This window comes from Python bivittatus, unplaced genomic scaffold (assembly GCF_059951505.1).
Source record: "Python bivittatus isolate LINGU-HERP-01145 unplaced genomic scaffold, Pbiv_v1 ctg000040_np1212, whole genome shotgun sequence".
Taxonomy (NCBI): Eukaryota; Metazoa; Chordata; class Lepidosauria; order Squamata; family Pythonidae; genus Python; species Python bivittatus.
The window spans coordinates 477,273-502,613 of record NW_028277032.1 but is presented as its reverse complement, the minus strand read 5'-3'; the positions used below and the strand labels follow the sequence as shown (position 1 = coordinate 502,613).

Sequence of the window (25,341 nt, the reverse complement as noted above, 5' to 3'; positions counted from 1 at the left end):
TTTTAATTCTTGCTTTTGCTAAATAGATTATTACCCTTAATTATCTACTGTAAATCTCTAGCAATCTACCATTAGATCCTGTTCTACTGACTTTATACTGCTAGTTCTAGTTTATTTTCCCATTTCTTTTTTTAAATAGTTTTTATTAAAATATTTCACATATATAATAAGAAGTACATTCAAAGAAAAAGATATAGTAAATGTGAAAGAGAAGAAAAAGAAAAGAAAGGAAAAGAAGAGAGAAAGAAAAAAGGAGGTAGGAAAAAAAGAAAAAACAGAACAGAAAACATGAAAAGAAATATAAAGGAATGGCTTCTGATCTTCCTCTTGGCAATTATGCATACATTTCTAAGCAAACCTCTCTCTAAGATTACATCATAATTCCCTTCTTTCTATAGCCTATTCTTTCTAATCATCAAAAGCATAAGTCACGAGGCTCCCCAGTTTCCAATAAGCAGGAACGTCGTTTGCAGCAAAAGATGAAGTTCATTGCTCTGGAATGATTTCCCAGGAAAACTCATCTGTCTATTCGCTATGCGTTATAGGTGCACACACACACACACACACACACACACCCCTCCCCCTAGACATGCACACACACATACTCATCAAATTTATAGGGAACTAGATCTGAACAATTTTTCTCTTCTCCTCATTAATCTTCCTTTTTTTTGGTCTACCCCACGCTTTATATGACATCTAACTTTTATTCTGATTTTTTCAAAATAATTTTATTAACTTGTTAAAATTGCCCTTTGGTTATCTTATTGTTTACAGTGTTTTTATATTTGTTCAGTTGTTCTTGTTTTTTCTTTACTTTACTGGTTGATGTGCATTAGATTGGGGAACAAACACCCCATGCTGTTCAGAACGAAGATAAAAGAACTTCCAGGGCAAACAAGTCTCTGTAATTTAAACAGAAGATCCATAACAGATCACCTCAAAGCAGGATCATAGAGGAACATTTAGATATCATTTGGGACACCCTTGCGGAAATCCCCAGACAAAGCTTTTTAAGTGACTTGAGATCAGTCACCATCAGTAATCTTGGGCATTAACTGCTCATCCTGAGTTCCTCTGACTGGTTGTGTCTTCTGGAGACTTTTTGGGATAATGTTTGAAAGTTGGTTGCATATTCATCATTTGCACTTTTCCAAAGATCCCTTTAAAGCATAGACTGATGGAATATTTTTATAAGTACTTGGTTATGGCACTAGTGAATCCTTAATCTGATCTATACAGAGATGAGCTCTCATATCTGCCAATTTTTTTCCTGTACCCTTTTTCTAACTGATGGAGTTGCAAGAGTGGAATTGGAAGGAGAGAAAGCTAGAAGTTAATTCCAACTTTATTCTACAGTTCTGCAATGAAACAAACATCTTTCTTTTGGGCCAGAAAGAGGGACAATTCTCTATACCCAGGAGCAGGACCTTTGCTCAAACCTTTGTCATTGGTCGTCCTTGCAAGAGATAGGGTCGTTCATGAAATTACCACTTTCCTACAAGGACCAGTGTCCACAAAGACCAACACAACTGAAGACTTGGTCTTCTCTCCTGACAGGACTTTGTGGTTGCTGATCATAAGTCTGGAAGGGGAAGCTTCCTTAGCAATTTCAGCTCCATCAAAATGGTCTGGAGGAGAAGTCATATGCTTGCATGCAGCCTGATGGGAAACAGCATGAACTTTTATGGGTAAGTAGAAAAAAATGCCAGTGAACATGCATTCATTTGCCTTCTCAAAACAACCATGGATAGCTGAAGATCACCAAATTTTGACAGGCAGCTCTTGTCAATATAACCCTTTCCAGAACTGGATCAGAAATGCAATCCATAAGCCCAAAGTGAAGACAGAACTTTGCTGGACCTTTTCATTGCTTTCTTATCTTCTGTTTCTTTTCCCCATATGATTGTCCCCATTTTCTTGGGCAACTTGGAACTTTCTCTACCAAAGAAGAAAGGCCAAAAGTTTTAGGGGGTACATTTTCAGTAGCACAAGAACCTGGCTATTTCAGAATCCAGGTATACAGTATTGGGATTTAGAATCACATTTTAAAATGCTTTCCCCAATAGAAAGAAAGCCAGATAAAATGAAATGAAAAATAAAACCACAACCCCCTCCCACCCAAAAAATCCAACAGAGCACGGATAAAATCTTACTGTGAAAAATGTTAATTGTGATATGATTTTTGACTTGCAAGGAAATATTTTTATGTTTTATTTCTGTAATGCAGGAGCACATTTGAATTTCAACATTGCTTTTTTTCCCCTTCATGTTAAAATGTATTAAGTTGCTTATGTAGTCAAAGGGCTTGAAAGCAGTTTACACGGAAATTGTAAACACGGATAAGACATTTAAATAAAATGAAAAATAAGCAGCATCAGAGGAACCAAAATTGCACAACAGGGAACTAGAATAATAGAGTTTATAATTCCCCAACAGAAATGCAGCAACTTCCCTGCCAAGAAATACTGAAAATGGAAGGTTTCCATTAAATACTGGGAGATCAAAAAGGAACTCCAACTGAGGGGAGTTCCAAATTCTGACCACTGCAACTGAAATATTTTCTAGAAACCTGATCATGCTACTCATTTCAATTCTTTACTCATTATTTCAATAAAATATATAAGCGAAAAAGAGAATAAATCTCAGAATAACATCTACAGTGCAAACAGGGCTTTGGGTATACATCCTTCTTTTCCACCTCTTTCTAGCAACATTCATTTTGTGTTCTCTCTCTCATCCCCCCCATTTCCCTCAGCTGCACATTCAAATCAAAGCTCTTCCCATTTGGGAGCCGAGCTACGTTGCTCTGCAATTAGAAACATCAGCACGTCAAGTACCATAGAGAGCCGAACAATTAATCATCAGAGACACACATATGGGAGTTGAGGGAACTATTCATGATTAGTTATTTTCTTGGTAGTCTCTTGTGTTACTTTTCAGCTAAATCTGACTTTTCTTTTATTCCTTTACTACTGCCCATTTTAGTTTTATTGAAAACTGCATTATTCCCTAGCCTACAATGTGTCCACCAAGCTACAATCAGTCCACCAGCAAATTGTTCAGGGCTGATAAGGGGATATACAGAAGACTCTACTGTAGACCCATCCTGGATGCCTTTCTCCTCCCATCATCTTTCTCACCAGTGGGCATATTAGCTAGGTTGATGGGGGCTGGAGTCCATAAACATTTGGAAAATCACATGTTTGCCTATTCCTGTTTTAGACAGCAACTCAGAGAAGAAAAAACTTCTGACTTTATCTAACTGAACAAAAAACAGGTTAAAACACAGAGAGAAATGGAGCCAGAATCACAGTCAGAAACCACAGTCCAGAATCTTTCAGCCCTCAAAATAATTCCATTCTATTTTTTTTTTTAACCAAGGACTCACCACCAAGTATGGTTCTCAGGAACTTGTTCACTGTGTTCTTTTTAGTGTCTTGCCATGTTGCTCTGTCCAACATATGATTTAACAAACACAGTGGGTAAAATGAAGTCTGGAATTAGATCCTCTACAGTTTGCTATAATCTTCCATTTTTTTTCCATTTAAATGCAAAAAAAAAAAAAAAGAGTCTTGATGCAAGCAAATACATTAAAACATCCATTTTTTTTCTTTGGTGTGGGCATCAACATGAGTAATGCCAGGACAAATGAAACATAAGAAAATTTGAACTGATTTCAGAACTTGCTTGAACAGGGTTTTATACAACTTTGAGAACTTAAAACAATCAACTGTTAATGGCATCAAGGAGAATTCTGGTTGAGAAAGATTCGTAATGTTCTTTCTACAGAAAATTGAGACACCATCTCCTTTCAGAGAAGATGTTAAGATTATGTCTTTAGCCTCTTTTTTCTTCTTCATCATTGGACTTTTCCATAGGAGCATGAGAAGAAACTTCTTGATGCAAGGAACAGCTTAACAAAGAGACACATTTTCCTAATGCCCTGGTGGAGTCTCTCTTGCTGGAAATTTTCAAGAAGAGGCAAAACAGCCCCCGTTGGAAAGTTTCCTGTTTTGAAAAGAAGGTTGGTTCACCAAAGGGGCTTTTTTAAAGAAGCTGTAGTTATCATGCAAGATAGCAACTATACTGAAAAGAAGCATGGGCCACAATTACATAAAACATAGAACCACCTAATTTCTTCAACCGTCCTAACAATATATGAGCAAAACGTTTTGTGTATATTGGGGTGTCTTTAAATATTTAATATCTTCTCTTTCAAGAGCTATTACACTTTTCTGAAAAATGTCCTACTTTACAGCATGGAACTGTAACATTAGTCACTGGGTTCATCTTAAAAAATCAGACTGGACAAAGAAAAAAATGAATTGTAGCCATTGTTCAATAAAGATAACATTTTTAGAAGACTGTCCATTTTCCAGTGTTTCTCTAAAATCCTACTCAGAAGTAAGAACCATTACTTCTTACTAGGAAGTAAGCAGATGCACTCTCAGGAAAGCATAGCCTTAGTCAGTTCCATTTACCTAACCAAGGAACCAGCCATCTAGACTGAAGAAATCCATGATACAGGATTGCAGTTCATTAAATAATGTAAGAACTGACTTGGTGGATCAGATCAAGAGGCCATCTAGTCCAGGATTATGTGTCTCTCCATATGCCCTCAGGAAGTTCAGGAAAATAAGATGTGAGAAGAGTGTTCTTATATTATTGCTCCCTAGCTTAATACAAGCCATTTAAGACTAGCAGCCACTGGTAGCCCTAACTTTCATAAATTATGTTGGGTTCTCTTGATATTGCCTACATTTTGGATGGCCATCATCACATCTGTGAGTAGAAAATTCTGCAGTTTAACTATGGACATTTCCACCCAGTCACTGGTCTCTCTTCAGCAGTTTTGTTAGTATCTTTGTTCCTGCTCCCTAGAGCTCATAATGATGAAAAAGAGGAGGAAAGAAAGGGCGTTGAGCTTGTCAATGTGCTCCAGCATGCACACCATCTGCTCTCTCTTTGTGTACAACCTAACATCATGACGATGTAGTGAAAGCAGCAAATTCATTCTTCAAATAGAACCTAAACAATGGGGATGGGGGACACTTTAGTGTCAGAAGAGTGGAGAAATTCCACCAGGTAGGACAAAAACAGGAATTCCCACCAATGGATAACTGCCTACTCCACAGCTCCATTGCAACTTTCCTCCAGAGCAGAAGCTGAACCAATAATTGTCCCAGCTTCCCAAGACCTATACAAGCCCCAAGGCAGCTTGGAGATATGGGGTGGCCATGTCTATCTCAGATTAGTGCAGCCTTTGCACGTGGAAGAGACTGTAATGCTATGTAAGAAGCACTTCCTTCTGTTGATTTAGAATCCCCCCCCCCATTTTATTTCACTGGTCGACCCTGAGTTTTCTGCTTCAGCAAGGCTTTAGGCACCGAATCCCACCTTGCCTGGATTCTTTTCAAGCTTTAAAAGCCCCAAGCACTGTAGCATTTCTTCATAACATGCTCTCAATCTAATCGATGTGCCCAAGAAGGTTGCTTAGGTCTGGCTAGAAAATACAGCAACCCACACTGCAAAACTCCTGGAGAAGACTGAACAAGAATTCATGTTGTCTCTTTGAACTTTGCATGTAAAAAAGACACCTTCTCCTCTGTATGATTGGGGATAGCCATTTTTCCCCCCATACAAAAGACACTTACGATATAGAAAGGCTATGATTATGGAACACTTACGTTTGCCTACACTAAGTTCAGGAAAGAGATGGCTTTTTATCTCAGTTCCATCTTCTCTTGAGGCTTTCAGGGCCCCATTAGTCAGGCACCAAGCATGTAGGGTGCCTTCTAGTTATTCAAAGCAAACCGAAGGTGAACCAAAGACAAGCTTTTTAAAAGTAGCAGCTGCATCGTCTGATAAAATGCACAGGAAATTGGGGAATACATTTTATTTATTCACTTTTTCCCATTGTAGTGCAGAAAATTCCGATGATTAGTTCTGGAATTTGAACTCAGCAGATTATTTCAGGAAGCCATACATTTTTGTCCAGTTTTAATACGCTGCCCATAAAGTACTTCAGGAACCGTCTCTCTAAGTAGATATTTTGTGTCCTGTGCAATCACAGAGATGAGGGGATGCGTAGAATTCTGATCCCATGAAGGGTGAGGGAGGCATGAACCTGAAGACAGATTTTTTCTGTGCTGGCTCTAACACTTTGGAACATCTAGTCTGTTTGCTATGGGCCTTCCATAGACTATTAAGACCGTCTTATTAAGAATGAGTTTTGAATTTTAGCAATTACTGTGTGCTACAGGTAGTCCTTGACTTACGACCATTCATTTAGCGACTGTTCAAAACTACAATAGTGCTGAAAAAAGTGACTTACAACTAGTCCTCGCACTTACAACCACCACACCATCCCCACAGTCACATGATCAAAATTTGGCCGCTTGGCAACCCACGTGTATTTACAATGGTTGCAGTGTCCCGGAGTCAAATGATTGTCATTTGTGAACTTCCCAGCTGACTTCTGACAAGCAAAGTCAATGCAGAACTGTGTGATTCACTTCATAACCACTGCAAAAAATGTTGATGCCTCGCTTAATGACCACACTACTTAATGATGAATTTTCTGGCTCCTATTGTGGTTGTAAGTTGAGGACTACCTCTATTTTTGTTTGAGATTTTATTTTTTTGAACTTGATTTGACAATGCATGTGTTTTTGTTTGAGATTTTGTTTTATTTTTAACCAGATTTGACAATACAGTTGTTTTTGTAACTTATGTTCTATGCGGCTTTGGATGTGTTCTATTGCCCAGAATCTTGGGAAGTGACAGGCATATATAAAAATAAATACTAAATATTCTAACAATATCTCCCTTGTTATCCTTATTTCCCCTCCACCATAAATAAATAAATACAATTAAGAAGCCCTGTACCTTTTCTTCAGAGTAGACATTGTTCTACCACCACTCAATCACTTTATTTGTCTCACTTTGTCCAGATCTATAGGAAATTTCAGCACAGGAAATTACAAATTTCCTCTCAAGCAATAACCCTAGCTTTAGCAGAGTAAGCTAAAATGTTTCTGTTTTGCCATGCACCCATTTTGAGACTCTGTTCACTTTATTTGTTCAGAATAAATTCCCATAGGCCGAACAGAAATGCTGGTGGCATGGGGGTATCTTAACAAGAACTCTTTTGGCTTGTCTCTTTGAAAGAGCAAATTTCTCTCTCCTCCAGACACTCTGAGTGCTCCGTCCTCAATCATCTTTCTATGCATAATTCATCTATCTGTCCATCCATCTTTAAGTAAAGACTGAACACAGCTACTTTATGTTGAGAGGGGAACTCATAATGGCATTAGCTTTTACCATAATTCAGTCTTGGCACAATGTCATGTACTTGTTTTTCCAGGCAGTTAGCCTGATGTAGTTTGAATGATTGCTCAGTTGATGCGTTTCTAGCCTCAAGTCATCCTGAGCAACAGGGACCCAAGAGCACAACGGGGTCACCTCCAGTCCATGATAATTGCTCTGAAGTCTCTAGAAGCAGCAGGAGAAACATTGTGGGATTTGCAAAAACAGTTTAATCTGTACCAACTCTTGCTTGATTGTTAGCCTGCCTTCTGGTCTAGAAACCTCTTTAAACTGTACAGCTTTGCTGCATTTGTCACTGTTTTGCACACTTTATGTCTGGATTTGCATTTATCATGATGGTCGTTATCAGTCATGCAAAGCAAGGGATGAGACATGCTAGAAACAGAAAAATACCACATCTCTGATGAGTACTTGACAATTTGGATCTGGGAAAACTCATTGCCCAAAGATGGCTAAAGTATCAGGTGGACCCTAATAATCTGTAGCTCTTCAGTTATAGATGGCCAGGGAGAGTCAGTTAGACTATGACTCTGTCCCCACTTACAGTAACCTAGCCTTAACATGAACAGACACTGCCAATCTCTCATACCTGCCAGCTCTTCATGACAGTGCCTTCTTGCATCGTACCTTTTCCATGCTGGCACTGCTGGCTGCCAGCCAGGTAGATAGCAAGCTGGATGCCTGTCATATCCTGTCATGTCCTGTCATATCCTATCATATCTAATATATTAAAGCAATATAAGGGCTTAGGTAGTACAGTCTTTTGGACGAAGAAAGACCTTTTTAGCAGTATCTTCAGACAGCAACTGTAAATGTAGCCTTGGCAAGGGTTGAAACCAGGAATCCCATAATCAAGTGACAAATCCAAAGGGGGAGACAGGAGGCATGGTGGGGTGGAATTCCTGAGTTCTCAGCATGGCACAGTGAGGTCAACACAACAGAGCTGAGGCTTGAAAAGTTGTTCTCAGTGTTTTCTTCCAGAGGGTGAGGCCAATCAAGTAGCCATGCTCAGCCTCCACTCAACTAAGCTGTGTTACTCATTAGAGCAGTGTTTCTCAACCTTAGCAACTTTAAGACGTGTAGCCTTCAGCTCCCAGATTTCCCCAGCCACCATGCTGAATTCTGGATGTTGAAGTCCACATGTCTTAAAGTTGCCAAGATTGAGAAACACTGCATTAGAGTCTGTTCTTCTGCTGGCCTGCTTCTTAGCAGCCCCTCTGGCCTGTGGATGCAGCCCTCTGTTCTTGGATCTTTAAAGCATGCCTCTGCTTAGGACTTGACGGTTGAACCTCAGAGTCTGAGAGGTTGCCAGTGGGTGCCAGCAAAGAGTCCTGGGGCCTGCTGGATCCACATCAGCCAGAATACAGCTATTGGCTCTAACCCTGCTGGAATCAGCCACTCCAGGACTAGGGCCACGGGATGCCCCTAGCTCCACTTCTCTCCTCCTCCTCCTCCTCCTTCTCCTCCTCCTCCTCCTCCTCCTCCTCATTTGAAGAGATGTCAAACAGGGCTTTACCTAAGGCACCTTAGAGTTGTCCTTAGCTGTTCTGCTGTTAAAGTTGGGTTTCCCCCCTTCAGGAGGTAACAAGCCATGGCAATTTTGCCATGGGTGCAATGTGAAGTCATTCACCAACCCTTTGGTCAGTGTTGCAATCAGGTGACCCTTACAAAATGGGAGGAGCCCAAAACCAACTTTGCCTCCACTGCTTCCTGATGCAGTCTTTTCCACACCTGTTGTTTGGGCTGCTTCTCAGTACAGGTTTAGCATCCCTTTTTCCAACCTTCCCTTTTGGGGGAAGATTGCTGAGAAGGTGGTCAGTTTGTAACTGATAAAAACTCTGGAAGAAGTGAAGTATCTAGACCCATTTCAGTCAGGCTTCAAGCCAGGATTTAGCAAGGAGTTGGCCTTGGTTCTGCTTTTAGATAACCTGGGGCAGAGCCAGGGACCCCAAAAGCATGTCTTCTTTGTCATGGCACCTCCCCTATGGAATGAGATCCCCCTCTGACATCCATGTGGTTCCCACCCTGCTGGCATTCTGGAAAGCTTTAAAGACCTGACTGTTCTCCCAAGCCTTGCATTAGGGTGGTTGGGGCCCTGCTGGATTGTGTGTGGATATGGTTGACTGCACCCGCCTTCAGTTCTTGTTGTTTATTCTTTTATAATTATTGCATTCTGATTTTTATGCTGTTGCTTTTATTGTACACCACCCAGAGTCAGTAGGAGTTTGGCAGTGCCTAAACAGAATTAAATTAAATTAAATTAAATTAAATTAAATTAAATTAAATTAAATTAAATTAAATTAAATTCTTCTGCAATTGCACTAAACCCATTTTAGCTCTTTTTGAACACAGGTTTAGTGAATTCGTAGAATGTGCCTGTGGATGACAGCTGTGCAGAATCAAAGCAAGTTTTGACAAGCATCTAAACTCACTAGTCTAGCCATCAGTATTTGCCTCCTCCCCAGCCCAGTTCCTAGACCATGTTAAGTGACTGGTGGATGATAGTTAATGTGATGGGCTCCTCTGATTCTGAAGCCAAAGTTGAGAACCTAGTAGACCCTCAGCTTGTAGTTCAGGAGGCAGTTGGCTGTCAGCCACCAGGAAGTGGTGAGTCAAACTCAAGAGAAGTAGCTGCTGATTCAAATAGCAAAGACCATAGGCTGGCAGCAAAAGAGGGGTGAGCAGCAGAGATCAGCAGAGATCAGCACAGCTCCCCTAATTAGGCAAAGCCAGTAATTCTGTGTCTTTAAGAGCGTGCTCCAGATCTCCCTTTCTTGAAAACAACTTTTCACTATGGGCCTGTCTTCCCTTATTCCTGGTTTCTCCTATTCCTTCCCCTTAAAATGGATCCCCAACTTATGACCCCTGGATTGGATATTTTATCTTCAGCTCTCAATGGCTGGATTGCAACAGACCTTCTCTCCTTGGTTGTATTTAAGCCCCAGCTGTGAGTTACAGGCAAAAGCTTCTTTCTCTGCATTTGTTTGCAGACAACTTACAGCCCCTCAGTTCTAAAGTTATCTGCTAACTTATTTATGACCAAGTTAATAATCATATTGGAAACATATTAACTGCCTCCTGCTTGATTGCTACCCCACCTAGTGCAGGATGGCTGGTGACATTTGCTGGGGAGGAAGGGAAACAAAACTGAGGAAATCCACCAAGCTTTGTTCTTAACATGCCCTGTGCAGTATAAATAAGGATGCTGCCATTTGCCAGCATCATGGCAACCAATGCACTAGGATAGGGGTTGTCAGTGGGGGCAGGCAACCTTATGCTGGTATAACTTTCTTTTCTTTTTTAACTGGGTCAAGAACTGGTACCTAGCAGTTAAACCAAGTTGCAAGTAAAGATCCTATATCAGTGCATTTCTCACCACCTTACAAGCAACAGTTAAACTGAAAGTACTCGAAAACAAAAATCATTCATTCATTCATTCATTACAACTACACTGTACTGGGTAGTATCTCCATGTAACATGCTATTTGGACATAATACTAATGGGATGTTAAGTTGTTTTCCAGAGGACGTGTTACTGAAGACACGTCCAGCGTTCAGACTGAAACACGGCTTACGTGTTTCAAAAAGTAAAATACTGAATAATGCACATGGAATATCTGCCATAGGCTGGGAGCTAACAGATGGTCACAGTGTCCGTATCCACCAAATTCTGAATTGGGGGTAGGGACAAATGACTGAAATGAATATGAGAGTAGATACAGGAAAGAGGAGCCGTTTGGAATAAAGGCAAACAGCTCTTACCTCCTGCAGACAAGGAAATCTGCAGAATACGGCTGAGCTAGGAGCAGGGTTCTGCCCAAGAGTGTCTCCTGTTTTATTAATAGTTAGGAATGGGGGATGACATGGAACGGAAAGCTCAAGAAGGCCCCAGACAGCAATGATGAGACCCTACCATCCTCAATTCTGTTGAAGTATGTGTCAAGTGGAGACCCTTCACCGTGTGCAGCGCACAATCAGAACATACGGATAGGTTAGCAGAAGACGCTTATTGTCATCAGCCTTTCTCATGGGGAAGTCATATTTACTTACAGTAATGCTTTCATTATGGAATCTGAGTCATCTTGGTTGTATGCTGTCAGAGTGAATAGCAGTCATTTGTAATGTCTTTGGTGCCGTAGGCAAAAAAGAAAGGAAATGTAGAATTTCCATCTTTAAATAAATAAACACATTTTCTGTCAGCTGTATAGAAGCTATGGAGCAAACATTGGCAGTCTTCATTTCCTAGCTCTTGTTTCCTCTCACCAAAGTAGATATCTGGCAACCGTTTAAAACCATCTAAAAACACTAGACGATCGGTATTCAGCACTAGATGATGGGTATTCAGGAACCACTGAGCATAATATAGGGGAAAATGAAAGCTGATACCGAACCTGCAATCACCCAGATTCATGAGTTCTACAGTGAACCTACAACGGAGCTCCAACATACCCAAGAGCAATTCTGGGGACACAGCTCAGGGCCACGGATCCTGCTCCTAATTCTCAACCTTATTTAAGCAAACTTGTAGAATCAGCAGCTGAGGGCTACAAGGACTGAGCTTTTCCCTGACTATCATTTAGGGATTTGGGAGGCTTTTGTTTGACTTATATTTGGATAGAAACTTCTCAGATGTGCAGTTGATTCATATCTAAATCAGGACAAGATTTTCCTTTGGCCTTTTCATTTTGCAGAATTTTTTTACAATGGGATTCACTCAAAACAAACCAAAAAGTGCCCCCCAATGCAGCTATTGGTGGGGCTATACACATTAAACTGCTGGTAGAGCTTATTAGGCAGACATGTGTACAAAATTCATGTGTTAGAAGAAATATGCTTTTTTATGGACAAACGGACAGGAACATGCAATTTTTAGAAGGCTGAGGGTTTAATTTATAATTTTTTGGAAACCCGAGGACCATAATGGGTGAGTAGACAAAGATGGAATCCTCTTTATTTATTTTTTTTGAGGGGCATATGAGAGGCTTTTTAAAAAGTTTAGCCGATGTGTTTCCTGACTCTGTTACTGATTTTCAGCAATAGTGATCAGAGGCAGCCTGCAGGTCTACACAGAAACAGCTCAGGGGTCATCTGCAATCTTGACTCTAGATCAGTGTTTCTCAACCTTGGCAACTTTAAGCTGTGTGGACTTCAACTCCCAGAATTCTCCAGCCAGCATGGAGAATTCTGGGAGTTGAAGTCCACACAGCTTAAAGTTGCCAAGGTTGAGAAACACTGATCTAGATAGTTCATCCCTGAACAAAGGCCTAGTAACTGAGAAATGGGGGAAACGAAACAAAAGAAAACAGGTAGATTTGCCCTACTTATTACCTGCCTGAAAGCCTAGTGAAAAATTGCTGATTCCAACAGAATGGCAATCTCAACAATGCTCTGCATCTTCCCAAGGCTAGGCCATCTCAGAAAACTTTTCAGCATACAGACGTGAACGTGAGAACTCTGTAGGGAATCTCAGGTATGCACACTACTGTGGTCCAAACAGAAAGAGAGGAAGGAAAGTCTACTTACACATAAAGCACACTTTTCTGGTCTCCAACCTGACCTCCATCTCCCACAGTTAATGTATCGTATCCTCTCTCCAAGTCAAATTCTTCAAAATTGAGTTTGATTACCTATTGAAGATATAAAGGGTTAGACTCGTTTATTAAATGGTTCTGGCAGAATCAGTTTAAGCAACATACACCACAAATACCACTACTTTGTAGTGACAGGATTGTTATTCCAGACTGGAAGATTCTCTAGTTCCTCTCTCTCTGAATCATGACAATAATTGAATAGGCCTTGGGAAAAGTGTATCTGATGGTATGACTCAGTACATAAGACAATTCTAGAATTGGGATAATGTGTTATGTAAGTGCTTATAAAGGTTACACAAGGAACCAGCTTAATTGAACCTCCCATTATCTACATGCTATTCATGGAATCTAAATCATATTGTTTTCATTCATTTCAGCTATGATGATTTAGAGTAAGGATGAAGAATTTCTGACCTACGAAGGTGCCCCATCCAGCCCACGGAGTATCACCTAAAGCTTTGTCCCATCAGTCTTTTACTGAAGAAGCACAAAGAAGAACAAAGATTGGTGAAAGATCCCAGTCTCTGGAAACTGAAAGTGAAGGTGATCTCATGAGAATAGCTTCAATTATCTTATGCTTTGCGCAGCCCATCTATTTCATATTCATTAAGGGAAACTGCACAGTAGACAAAGCTGCAGTGAAGATGCTATTGTGTGTCTGAAACATGAACAAGGGTTTGATGTAACACCAATCTGTGGCCTGATCTAGGGTTGTTTTTGTAACTGTGCATAGAAATAACTGAATACAATCCCCTTTAAATAATTTGATTAGTAATCTCCAAATTAAGTAAAGAGGAGATGAGGAGGAGGGGGAGGGTTTAGGGTTAGGATCATTTACGTTTATTCATTCATGTTTTGATTAAGTTATTATGCTGGGGCAAGAAGAATGTAATGGTCTGTTTTTCCTATTGCAACACCCTAATACAAATCAACTGGAAGAGCAACCAGAGCCTTTTATGTAACCCTTATGATACTGGTGGAAATGGCATAATCCAGGATTGGCCAGTTTTTGTTTTATTTAAAAAGTTGAGTTCTGTATTTCCATGAGGTCTTCCATGGAGAGGTTGCATGCCAATACATGGATGTGGCTGAAATGGCAGGTAAGCGGTAGCAAGAACTGAGTGCATTTTCTTGGACTTTCAGACTCCATTTCTCTCTTTTTGATACCCCTCCTCTTTCTGACAATCTTTTCTTACTCCCCCCTGCTCCCCTTGTAGCAAGTTGTTGGACAGATCACTCTTGTCCAAGCTAATCTCTTGTAGGCTGTTTCTGAAATTGGGCCGTGGGCTGCATTAAATTAAATCCCAGCCATAATCCAAAATACACACTGTTTGTTTCTGTATTTTATAGTTTATCACTCAGTCAATTGTATAGGTGCATGTTGCCTGAAACTTCAAATTAACCTTGGTGTCACAGAAATTGTTTTCCTTAAAAGTGCCATAACGAAATGTTGACTTTGTTAACAAATCAATGTGTTGACTAAACAATAGATCTGATTCTAGTGTCATACTGAAGTAGAAATTTTCTAATTTGGAAGTAAGTAAATGTTGCTTTAGCAATGCCTCTTTAAAGCATATGATTTTACAGTGTCCTATACTTACTAAGTTTTGGGAGAAAGTAGTGGACTATATAAATATGATGGTGCAACAAAAGCTAAAATTTTCAGAGGATAACATTCTTTTGAGCTATATACCTAGTACATGGAATTTGACATCTGGACAATGTAAATGAATTCTCCGTGCCCTTACTATGGCCAAATAACTAAGATTGCAGCATTGGAAAGATAAATGTATAGTCCCATTTACTCAATGGATTGAAGACCTGATTGCACTTGCTACTTATAAGCAGTTTGCCTATAGAAGTAGACTTCCTATGGACAAGTATAATGAAATATGGGACTCATTTATACAAAATACAGTATGTTAGGGGAAAAAACCACAATAGTTATATATATGTATTGGACACACAAATGCATCTGATTAATATTTGCATTAGATAGTTATAATAGTATACTATGTTGTTTTTTTAATCTTTTTTGTTGCATTTTTGTCACTTTTCTATAATAGCACTTTTAAAAAAAAATTCTTATTATTATTATTTTTGTGTGTGTTTTTTGTTATTAATTAAACAGCAATAAAAAAGTAAATATTGCTTTAGGAACTCTAGAAGCATTCTCTTAGGGCATGAAAGAGAAGAGGAGGTGTGAAAGTGAGCTGACAAATACTCATAGCTATAATTCTCCTTCCACATTTGAATAACCTTGTTCTGCAGATGCACTTTTAATCTGCATAGTCATGTTGAAATGTGACAGTCATGGTCTAATGTTTGAACTGGAAAATGAATAGGCAGTGGTAATTTTTTTTTAATATAATTTGAAAGGAAGGGTGCCAGGAGGAACTTAAGCCAGCCTTAGAATTAAGTTACAAACATATAAATCTCCACATTACTTTAATAGGAATAGCTAAAGATCATATTAAATAAAAACCCTGATATTTTGAATAAAATTTCATGACACTGACAAGAAAAGAAAGCTGATTCCTGGCTCCAAATTTTTACTACTGTACATGGATATACTGTATTGGCCTAGGGAATCAAAAAGCAGAATCTGATTGAAAAATATCAGCACATAAGTGAACGTTTTCCCAACTTTGCATGAATTGGTAGCAATTCTTTTCAGAAGCTGTGTTTACACAGAAAAGAGAGGTAGAAATTAAATCTAAGTGAGGGACAGAAGAAGATAGATACATATGGATGCCAGAAACATTTGTTCAAGTAAGGCAATACTAAGGCAGAATTATGAATTTCACCTAACATCCAGCAAACCATAGATTAGGTCATCTGAACTTATTTTTCTTTTCCTATTTTACCATTTGTTCTTGTTTTCAGGCACAGTTGATACTACTACCCCTTTATCAAACAAAGCCAATCTAGATTTAAGCCCTAAATCTTAATCAGTTACCATGTTTCTCTGGTCAGTTTGGCTTCAGGTTTTAGTGACCATGGTCTAAACAAAAAAAAATTCTGATATTTTTGCCAGCAACTGTAGCTCATATCTTCAGAAACAAGGTGATCAGCTACACACACCTCAAAGAACTGAGCAGGGACTGACTGGGCTCCTGTCTTTATCACCAGGTGTCCTGACTGCTGATTGGTCTTTAGCCAAGCTGGTTTCTGATTGGTGCAGGTTGGTGTGAACAAAGGACCAATCAGAGACCAGCCCTTACCAACCTGCACCAATCAGAAACCAGCTTGGCTAAAGACCAATCAGCAGTCAGGACACCTGGCTGTAATGACAGGAGCCCAACTGAACCCTGCTCAGTTCTTTGTGGTGTGTGTTGCCTGTGGTTTGTGTAGCAGACCACCTTGTTTCTGAAGATGCCCGCCATAGTTGCTGGCAAAATGTCAGAAAATCTGTTGTCTGGAACATGGATCTAAACTTTAAAGCCCAACGCTGTCTAACGGATACTAGCTGGGAAAGCTTATACCAGTATAACTTGTCTGGTTCACATCAGCATCCTGCACCTTGACATTGTCCAAGTATATCCGGATTGCAATTCCCAACATCCCGAAATCCCATATTCTCAATGTAATGGAAGGGGAAACCTAGTCTACACCATGAAACCCATATGAATAACCAAATAAGCCTCACTGGCTTCTTAAAGCTAGTTGAAGGCACCTGGCAGCATAACCTTGTTCCTCCCTGACAGGTCTCAGACTGAAGGTTACTGGCGTAACTCTTCTTCTTCTGCCAGCTGGATAACAGCTGTGTGGCTGTATTGCAATTGTCCTTCAGCCCAGTCAGATATTCTGTGGAGCTGTATAGAACTGCTGAATAAAATCTGCTCCCTTGGTCTGAGCAACCTGTTAAAAGGAGCCAAACTGGAGTGATTGGGTAGCATGCGCTAACATATTCTTTTAGTCGGAAGTTGAAAGAATCCTGGCTTCCTGTTCTGCTTTTTGTATACATGGAAGAAAACAGCACAATGGAGAATTGAGAGCCCCATATAACAGCAGATCTTTCATTTTCTTGCATCTGTGACTCAACCTGAAAAGAAACATTCAGGAATGCACACAAAGCGTTCAGCCCAGAAATGCCTACATATTTACATATTTGTTTCCTGTTCCTTTGTCTCTCGTACAGGTTTGTGTGTGTGCACTTTCAAGTCAGTTTTAACTCCTGACAACTGCCTGGACAAGTCCCTGCAGTTTTCTTGGCAAGGTTTTCAAAAGTGGTTTTCCCATTCCTTCTTCTTCCTAGGATTGAGAGAGAGTGACTGGCCCAAAGTCACCCAGCTGGCTTTATGCCTAAGGTGAGAGTAGAACTCATGGTCTCCTGGTTTCTTACCCAGGGCCTTTAACCACACCACCAGACTGGCTCTCTACACAGACAGCATAATACTTGGATAAATAATCAGCACATAGTTTTCCAGAACAGTTGAATCCAAGGATCCTTAATCTGAGTCTCACATTATCACTCCTGAAAGATGCTCGGAATACCAAATGTTAACAATAGAAGATAGCTCCATAAATTGTTCCATTTCACAATTGTACAAAGCCCGAATTCAAGTCAGGAGTTTTTTGGGCTTTGGAGCCAAGGTGCTTCTTCTCACAAGAGATTCTGGAGCTCCAGAGAAAAGAAACACCACCATCAAACTGCTTCTCAGCTTCACAACTTCCAGCTGTGCCACTGTCCTCCTGTTCCATCTGATTAGATGGTGTGGAGGAAGACCATTATGTGCTGATTCTTTGTGAAATGGAGGCAACTTGATAGGCCAAATCAATACCTGGAAAAGAAATAGTTTATCTTGTTGCAATGCTTGGAAACCTCACCCTGCTTTTCCAACTACTGAATGGAAGAGTCAGAGCAAACATCTGGAAAAGCAAATGCACGAAACACCTTTTCTGGCTACTGGAACTGTTGGATGAGACCTCAGATTGAAGCAACACAGCCCCTTTTCCTTTTCTTTGCTTTCAGATGTTGGAGGAGTGTGGCTTTCTAAAGCAGCTTTAAAGGGGTGCTTTGTCTGAATATATATAGGTAAACCACTCCTTCAAAGTTTTGCACAACTATGCACACCAAATAACACTTCTTGCAGATCTGCTTGGTGTCCAGGCTGTGCATTTGTGCCAGTGAGAAGGTAACTATCAGTGAGGACCATTTCATGTTGATGCTGAACCTAAAGATGCTGCTGGTAGCCACATCAACATTCAGCACCCAAGGGAACTGATACTGTGATTAATAGCTGAAGTAAATCGTTGTCACAATACTCTATTTTCTTTCCTCCTATAATGTCTGGAATTTGTAGGATTCACCTTTGCCAAGTATCAGCCTGGGCTAAAAATATTATTAAAATTCATGTAATGATGAAATAATGCAATTAATACAAAGAACAAAGGGTTGTCAAGTGACATGCTTCATTAATTAAAGCACCCATTCAAGTAAACTGCATTTTAACAAGTTTGACCCTAATTAAATAGCTGCTTAGATTTTAATACCACAGACCTTAACAAGGTTTGGGAGTCTAAGAATTATTTATGTATTTCTTCCCCCTTTCCTCCCTCCCCTGCTGTCTTCTTTGCCCTAGTTTTGTTTTTACTTTTAGTTAAAGGTTGAAAATTATTTAATCAGTCTTTAGATTACAAGAAACCTCCTGGCCAAATGGATGACGAAAAGCTTGCTTTTAAAAGTCACAGAACTCTATTACACAGAAGTAAGAAAATGGCCACGAGGTTTCAAATGGATCAACCTATTTAATCCGTGGTAGGCTTTTAGATATGAATTTGAATTTTGTAATACTATTTTTTATTTATTTATTTATGTTGGGTGTACCTTCAAGTCAGTGTTGATTCCTGGTGACTACCTGGACTAGTCCCTGCAGTTTTCCTGGCAAGATTTCGAAAGTGGTTGGCCATTGCCTGCTTCCTAGGGCTGAGAGGGAGGAACTGGCCCAAGGTCACCCAGCTGGCTTTCTGCCTAAGGTGAGAGTAGAACTCATGGTCTCCTGGTTTCTAGCCTGGTGCCTCAACCACACCACCAAAGTGGCTCTCTATATTATACTGTATAATACTATACATTTGAATATTCATTTTACTTACAGCTGGTTGACTGGTTATTGCCAATCAGCTTTCATTTATAAGTACATTTTGTAGAGATTACATATCTGGCCATATTCCCACCACCCAAATCCTGCAGGACAGCCTCCATAATGTGGTGCTCTCTAGGAGGCTCTGCTAACTAGCCTAGAGTTATTGAATCTGAGCTGTAAAAACTGGATGACCACTAGTTGGTAGCAAAGATGACCTGTTTGCTATCATCTAGCGGTTTCCTGGATTTCTGAACCCAGATCTGAAAGCCCTAGACTCGGGATTATGGGATCTACAAGTCCAACACATCTCAAGAGTATCAAGCTGGAGGAAGGCTCTTTTAGAGTCTCTGAACTGGCCTTTATGTCAGCACTTATGGAATGTCTTACATGGAATCAGATCGTTGAACTGTTTAGTGCAGTATACTGGTGTAGACTTTCATAGCTGGCATCAATGAAGCAGTGGTGAGCTTTCAGGCTGAATGGCCATGATCTAGTCTTCTTTTGTCCTGGTTATGCCTGTGAGCTGTTATACCACAGAGCAGTTCACTCTGCCTCTGAAGATGCCAGCCAACAGCTCCTGGTGAAACATCAGAACAAAAGAAAACTAGATCATGGCCGTTCAGCCTGAAAGCTCATCGTTGTTCAATTTGGTGTTTCTCCACCTCAGCAACTTGAAGATGGGTGGACTTCAACTCCCAGAATTCCCCAGCCAGCATTCTGGGAATTGAAGTCCACCCATCTTTAAGTTTTTGAGGTGGAGAAACACCAGTTTAGTTCAATGTAACCTTGCACTGGCAGGCCTGAAGCAGAGAAAGGTATCTCTCAGCATCAGTTCTCAAGTGTCTTTCAATGGATAAGCTGAAGATGATGTCAAGAGCCTTCTGCATGTAAACCAAGTAAATTTAGCCACGGTGGCTTGTAAGATAGGGTTTATGGCTAAGTGTGGTCTATGAACCCAGTCCATTGGTCTGTTCAATAAAGTATAGTGAAGTAAACCAAGATTTAGCATGAAGGGCAAAACCAGGCTACTACAGAATTTGCGGCAAGTACATCTGTTGTGTGTGTACGTGTGAAAATGGGAGGAGGTTATATTTTTAGCATGTTGCATTTCTGTCTGGTAGAATCCTCCACCCATGGAAAAGATCAGGATACTAAGTTACCCAGATAGGAGTGATTTTGGCACACCATTTGCGTTCTTTATTCAGACTTGGTTTTCAGCTACACGTTTCTGTAACCCCTGCAGAATCCGGGGACACCTATAAAATGTTAAAAGGAATTGATTTGTTTCTCACCTCCTCCCTGCTTTCCCTATCTCTCCTCTGCCTTGTCTGGCTGAAAGGAGAAGCCTACAGGACTCTAAGGAACATCCCAAGCCATTTAAATTCTGGGAAACACTACAGACATCAGACTTGAAACAGCTCTTTGCATTAATAACAATAAGTAGAATGCTACCAAGTGGGTGTTTTTGACTTTTTTTGAAAACCATCAAGGCGGGTTTGGACCAATCATCTAATTCACAGAAATGAGGATCGCGAAAGTTGAGGGGGTGGAGGTGGAAAATTTTGAAACACACCGAGAACAATTTCCCCAGGGCAGCAGCTGGTGATGTTAGAATAGCAAAGAAAGTACATAGGAATTACTTTCTTTCTGAAACAAGAGACATTCCCATTATGGCAGGAAGCGAAAAAGATCCAGCCTTCGGAGGGCATGAACGGCACTTAATTCCAAAATCCCCAGCGATGTGCTTTCCTTTTTGTTCTCTTTATTTCTTGCCCTTCTTCCCTTTGTTTTCTTGTGGCTGGGGACCATATTTTTATTATTATGGAGTGGGCAAAGCCAGCATTTTCAGCCCAGATATTGAGGGAAGGGGACAACTTAAGAAAGGTACCAGACTCTGCTGAGATTTGCCACCACTTAGAGTAACCCCATCTCTCTCACCTGGTGATGAAGCTGAAGGAATCAATCTCAGCCAGGTGTGTGACAGACATAAAAAAAACCAGGCAGAGCTTTGATCATGCCATCTTTGATTACACCATCATGGCTTTTTGGACTTATCCTGTGGACACCCCTGATCTTACTTCAGACCAGCTCTGAAAACTACTGCACCCAAGCATGAAAACTTGAGGAAGGAAGGATTAGGCCATGGAGCTGGGCTATTCAGTAATGGTATGTGGGAAAGACCTCAGGAGACAGGAGGAGGAGCCACAAACTAAACAACCATCATAGAAAAGGGATCTCAGTCCACAGATGCAGAAGGGGTGCAGGAAGCATTTCAGAAGGGACCCTCCCTAGTTTTCATGAGAGTAAAAGGAAAGGAGGAATACTTTCAGACTTGCAAGATTCTGTTAATATAACCTTACGTTAAAGACAGAACTAGTAATCATTGTGGTGCTTCTTGTCTGGACTACCTCAAAGGGCTGTCATCAATCTTGCAAGTCTGAAAGTCTTCCTCTCCTCCTTTCCTTTTACTCTCCAGAAAAAACTAGAGAGGGTCCTTTCTGAAACGCTTCCCACACCCCTTCTGCATCTGTGAACTGAGATTCCTTTTGTATGATGGTTGTTAGTCTGCGGCTCTTCCTCCTGTCCCCTGAGGTCATTTCCACAGACCATTACATATTCTAACTCAAAAGAGGGAGAAGAAAGGAGGGCAGAAAAGTGTGATGGATCATAGGAGGCAACGGAGAATGGATATTCACACTGGGAGGTTTATGCAAGAGGAGGACAAGGCAAGAGAACAGAGATTCTATGGAAGCTGGGAAGTGAAAACGCCTTTATCAAGAGACCCTATGATGACTTTATCTTAAGGTCGCAAGGCAATCAGCCTAGTTTTAGCTATATCCTTATAAAGAATCCCTTTTCACCAACTCTTCTCTAGACCAGCCACCTTAAGAAGTTTATTGCCAAACAGTTGTGAAGCTGGTGCAGCTACTGCTTTTAAACACGTTGCCATGAAGCTACTTGTGATAGACGAAGAGGCCCAGTTATGAGCAGGTCTCCTCAACTGGGTATGATCCTGTCCTATACCATGAATCTTGTACCTCTTCTAAAAGCTTTGCTTCTGTATGTTACCTACTGGAAAAACAGAGAAATTTATACTGGAGATGAGGGTGTGTGTTAAGGTGTGAAAAACAGAAAGCAACCTGGCTGACACAGTGCACGGTTTTAGACTCTTCTAAAGAAATAAGCAGTTGCGATGGAAACGTTTGCTATCTGTCTGATCAAGATATGATCAGACCAAATTATACTAGCAACAAAAAATTAAAACTATATAGTGAATTAATGCAAAGATTTTAAAGTATGGACACAAGTGTTAGAACCGTGTCATTTGCTCTAAATGAAAACTGATATTCCCAGATACCTCACAGGTTATGCAAAGGTATTCATATTCAGTTAAGAGATTGGCAGAATGAATCAAAACAGGAAGAGAAGAATTTTACATTTTTGCTTTAAACAGAATCTTTTTTAAAAAAATCTGAGTAAGCAGACTGTTACATATCTGTCCTCCCATAAGATGTTGCATAAATGCTGCTAGACTGAACAGATTGTCAATAATCAAATACAAATATGCAGTTATACTTTTCTTCTTTGCTACAATCCCCATTCCATCTCCCAAATCCCAACTATGTGTTGACTTGTTGGTCTACACTGTCTTTAAGGTTTTATGTATTTATATATTTTATGTTTTAATGTTTGTTGTGAATCGCCCAGAGTTCCCCCGTTGGGGGGAGATGGGCGGTTGAAAAATTTAATAAATAAAATAAATAAAAAAATAACATTGAAAACTCTGCTTGACAGAATTCCCTGCAAAGACCTATTGTTTTGGAAGGCAATCTTCTGTCCCCAGGACTGAGTATCATTTATATCTCTTGTAAGAGCACCCTTTTACTCAGTTTCCCTCACACAAGAGCCAACATTCAGTTGCGCAATAATGCATCCAGAAGACCTACCTTGGCTGGATTGACAGCTGTTATCACCCACACACAATACGCATTGTTATCATACTGGACAGGATAGTTAGGAGAGGTGATAACACCACTGGGCCCTCGGAGGTACGTATCACACATTCTAGCTGTGGAGTTGGGAGAAAAAGAAGAAACAGGAAAGTCCACATGTGGATGGAAGTTTTGTTTGCAATGTTCTTTCTCTTAAGGGCCTAGAAAATGAACCAGCTTTGAAGGAGGTATAGATTTTTGTTTTACCATTTCTATCAACCAAGTTGATCATAGAAAGGTCTCTCCTGGTGTGCCAGAGAAAGAGATATTTCACAAACTGTATGATCCATGAAGCCAAATGTATCTATTAACCACATTCATGGAGACCGCAAGGATTCAAACCTCCATGTCCTCCCCAAACCCTCCTACTTTTACTTTCTGCCTAAAATCTTGTAAATTCTTTGGGAAGGAGCAATCAAGCACCTGAAAACACCTCTAGATGGCTGCTGGGTTGCATTTGACTATTTTGGCTTTTGCAGACCTGGACTAGTCTAAGTATGTGGCCCTAAGGCAAGGTCAACTTCACTCACATCTGGATCCTGTGCATCAAGGTCTGTATAGAAAAGCTTTCCCCAGCATTCTCCAGATGTTTCGGATTACAAACAAGAATGTCTAAACAACAGGGTTTATAGAGAATAGCCACAAAACTAGTTAGTTGGGCAATGAGGCTCTGATCAATCCAAGGAATGTTTAGTAGTAAAATTTAAATGGAAAATGAAATGGTCAAAATGAAATTGATTTAATGAAAGCTATTGTTATAGATGGGGAAAAGTAGTTAATAGAGATGGGGATGGTCTTATTTTGCTTCTCTCTAGTATACTAATTCAATCCTACATCTATTTCCCTAGGAGTAAGCCTCACTGGACGTATATCTGAGTGATGTATATAAGATTACATTATGAAAGTTGGGCATTAAAATAAATAAAAATACTTGAAGTCACTCAAGTGCTTTACAGATCTAAAAATGAATCCAAAAATTGCCATCAAGTCTTGGGACTGAACTGTAGGGCAATTCTAATAATTCTTCATAGTGTCATTGTCAGGATGCAGGTTAGAAAAAGACAATTCATCAGGTTTTTCTACTTAGGTCAGACATAAGGCATATTGGAAGAATAACTCATAAGCTATCTTGGCTGCATTAGCCAGAGTTGAGATGTCACTGGAAGAAACCATGTCTCTGAGGAGGCCTGCTTACAACCTAGAGCTCCTACAAGCTTGCTAAGATAAGACAAAAGTCTCTAGGTGAGAAACATGCCTCTGAACCTGTTAGGGGTAAACCCCCTGCCAGAGGCTCCTACTCTTGCTATATCTGCATGCAAATCTTCCTGATGAGATGTGTAAATCAGACTGATACAGGATAAAAAGAATTCCTGTGCAGGCACTCACACGCTCTCTCAGAGGCCTGCAGAAAAATAACAGTTGCTTCTCCTAAAATTCCATGGCTGTCCTCATCCAGGTAAGACTTATATACATATTGGTGTAGGATGAGACTTTAAAGGCTGAGGAGTTAGGCATTAGCATGCAATATCAAAGGCTTCTTATAGAAATTCTTTGTGATAGATCAATATTTTACTTTTTGGGGAGTATGTTTCATCCTCTTGGTTACATTATCCCTGCAGAAATAAAAGTTCTGTTTCTCTTTCAAAGGAGCTCTTTGTCCTGAACTTTTTTCTTCCTTAGGGATAGTGAGTAGCCTCCATACTGAAACCAACAGCGAATCAGTTCATGAGACCCCAGAGTAAGCTTTTCACATGAAGTCAGTTGTCTTGCTGTGAGGCTAATCCACAGAACGCCCTGAACCTTAAGGGGACACTGTCAAGCAGCTCCTTTGGGTGGTGTACTGCTGATCTTTGACCCTTACACCATGGGGGAACAAATTTGACTCTATTTCTTCTTCTTGCAAGAATAAAATGAAATCCATTTAGCAATGACTTGAACAATAAGCAGGGAATGCAGACACCTAGGTCTAGTTCCTAAACAGGCTTAACTGTTGAATTGTTTTAGAGCGTCCCCACATTGTACAAAATGGCTGCAACTTTCTTCTGAAGACCTCATCAAATCTTAACACAATAAATATTTTATGGAAGACATATGAATTAAGTCTGGATTTCCTGCAGACTATGGAGATGGCAACCTTTCTGTAAGACATTTTGACTAAAACAGAGAAGATGAGATTTAAGAAGAAAAGAGGCTGAGTAGCAACAGATCAGTGCTTTGTATTCTGTCAGAGCAAAAGATTAGCTAGCCAGAACTATATGGAGTACTCTTCCCTATTATGTGTAATGGGATGTGAGAGTAACCTTGGGAGACAGGAGGAAGAGCTGCAGCCAGGGCAATGGT

At 40.2% G+C, this 25,341-nt stretch overlaps 1 protein-coding gene across 1 annotated transcript in view; it reads right to left on the bottom strand.

The window, feature by feature from the left end:
• Positions 1-25,341, bottom strand: part of CSMD2 (CUB and Sushi multiple domains 2) — a 611,879-nt gene that overhangs the window by 235,690 nt on the left and 350,848 nt on the right. Inside the window, exons 10-11 of the mRNA XM_088153370.1 lie at positions 22,957-23,078; positions 12,856-12,959 (exon numbers count right to left, since the gene is read on the bottom strand). Coding sequence (XP_088009496.1) covers positions 12,856-12,959; positions 22,957-23,078 — 226 coding nt within the window. The remainder of the gene's footprint in view (positions 1-12,855; positions 12,960-22,956; positions 23,079-25,341) is intronic.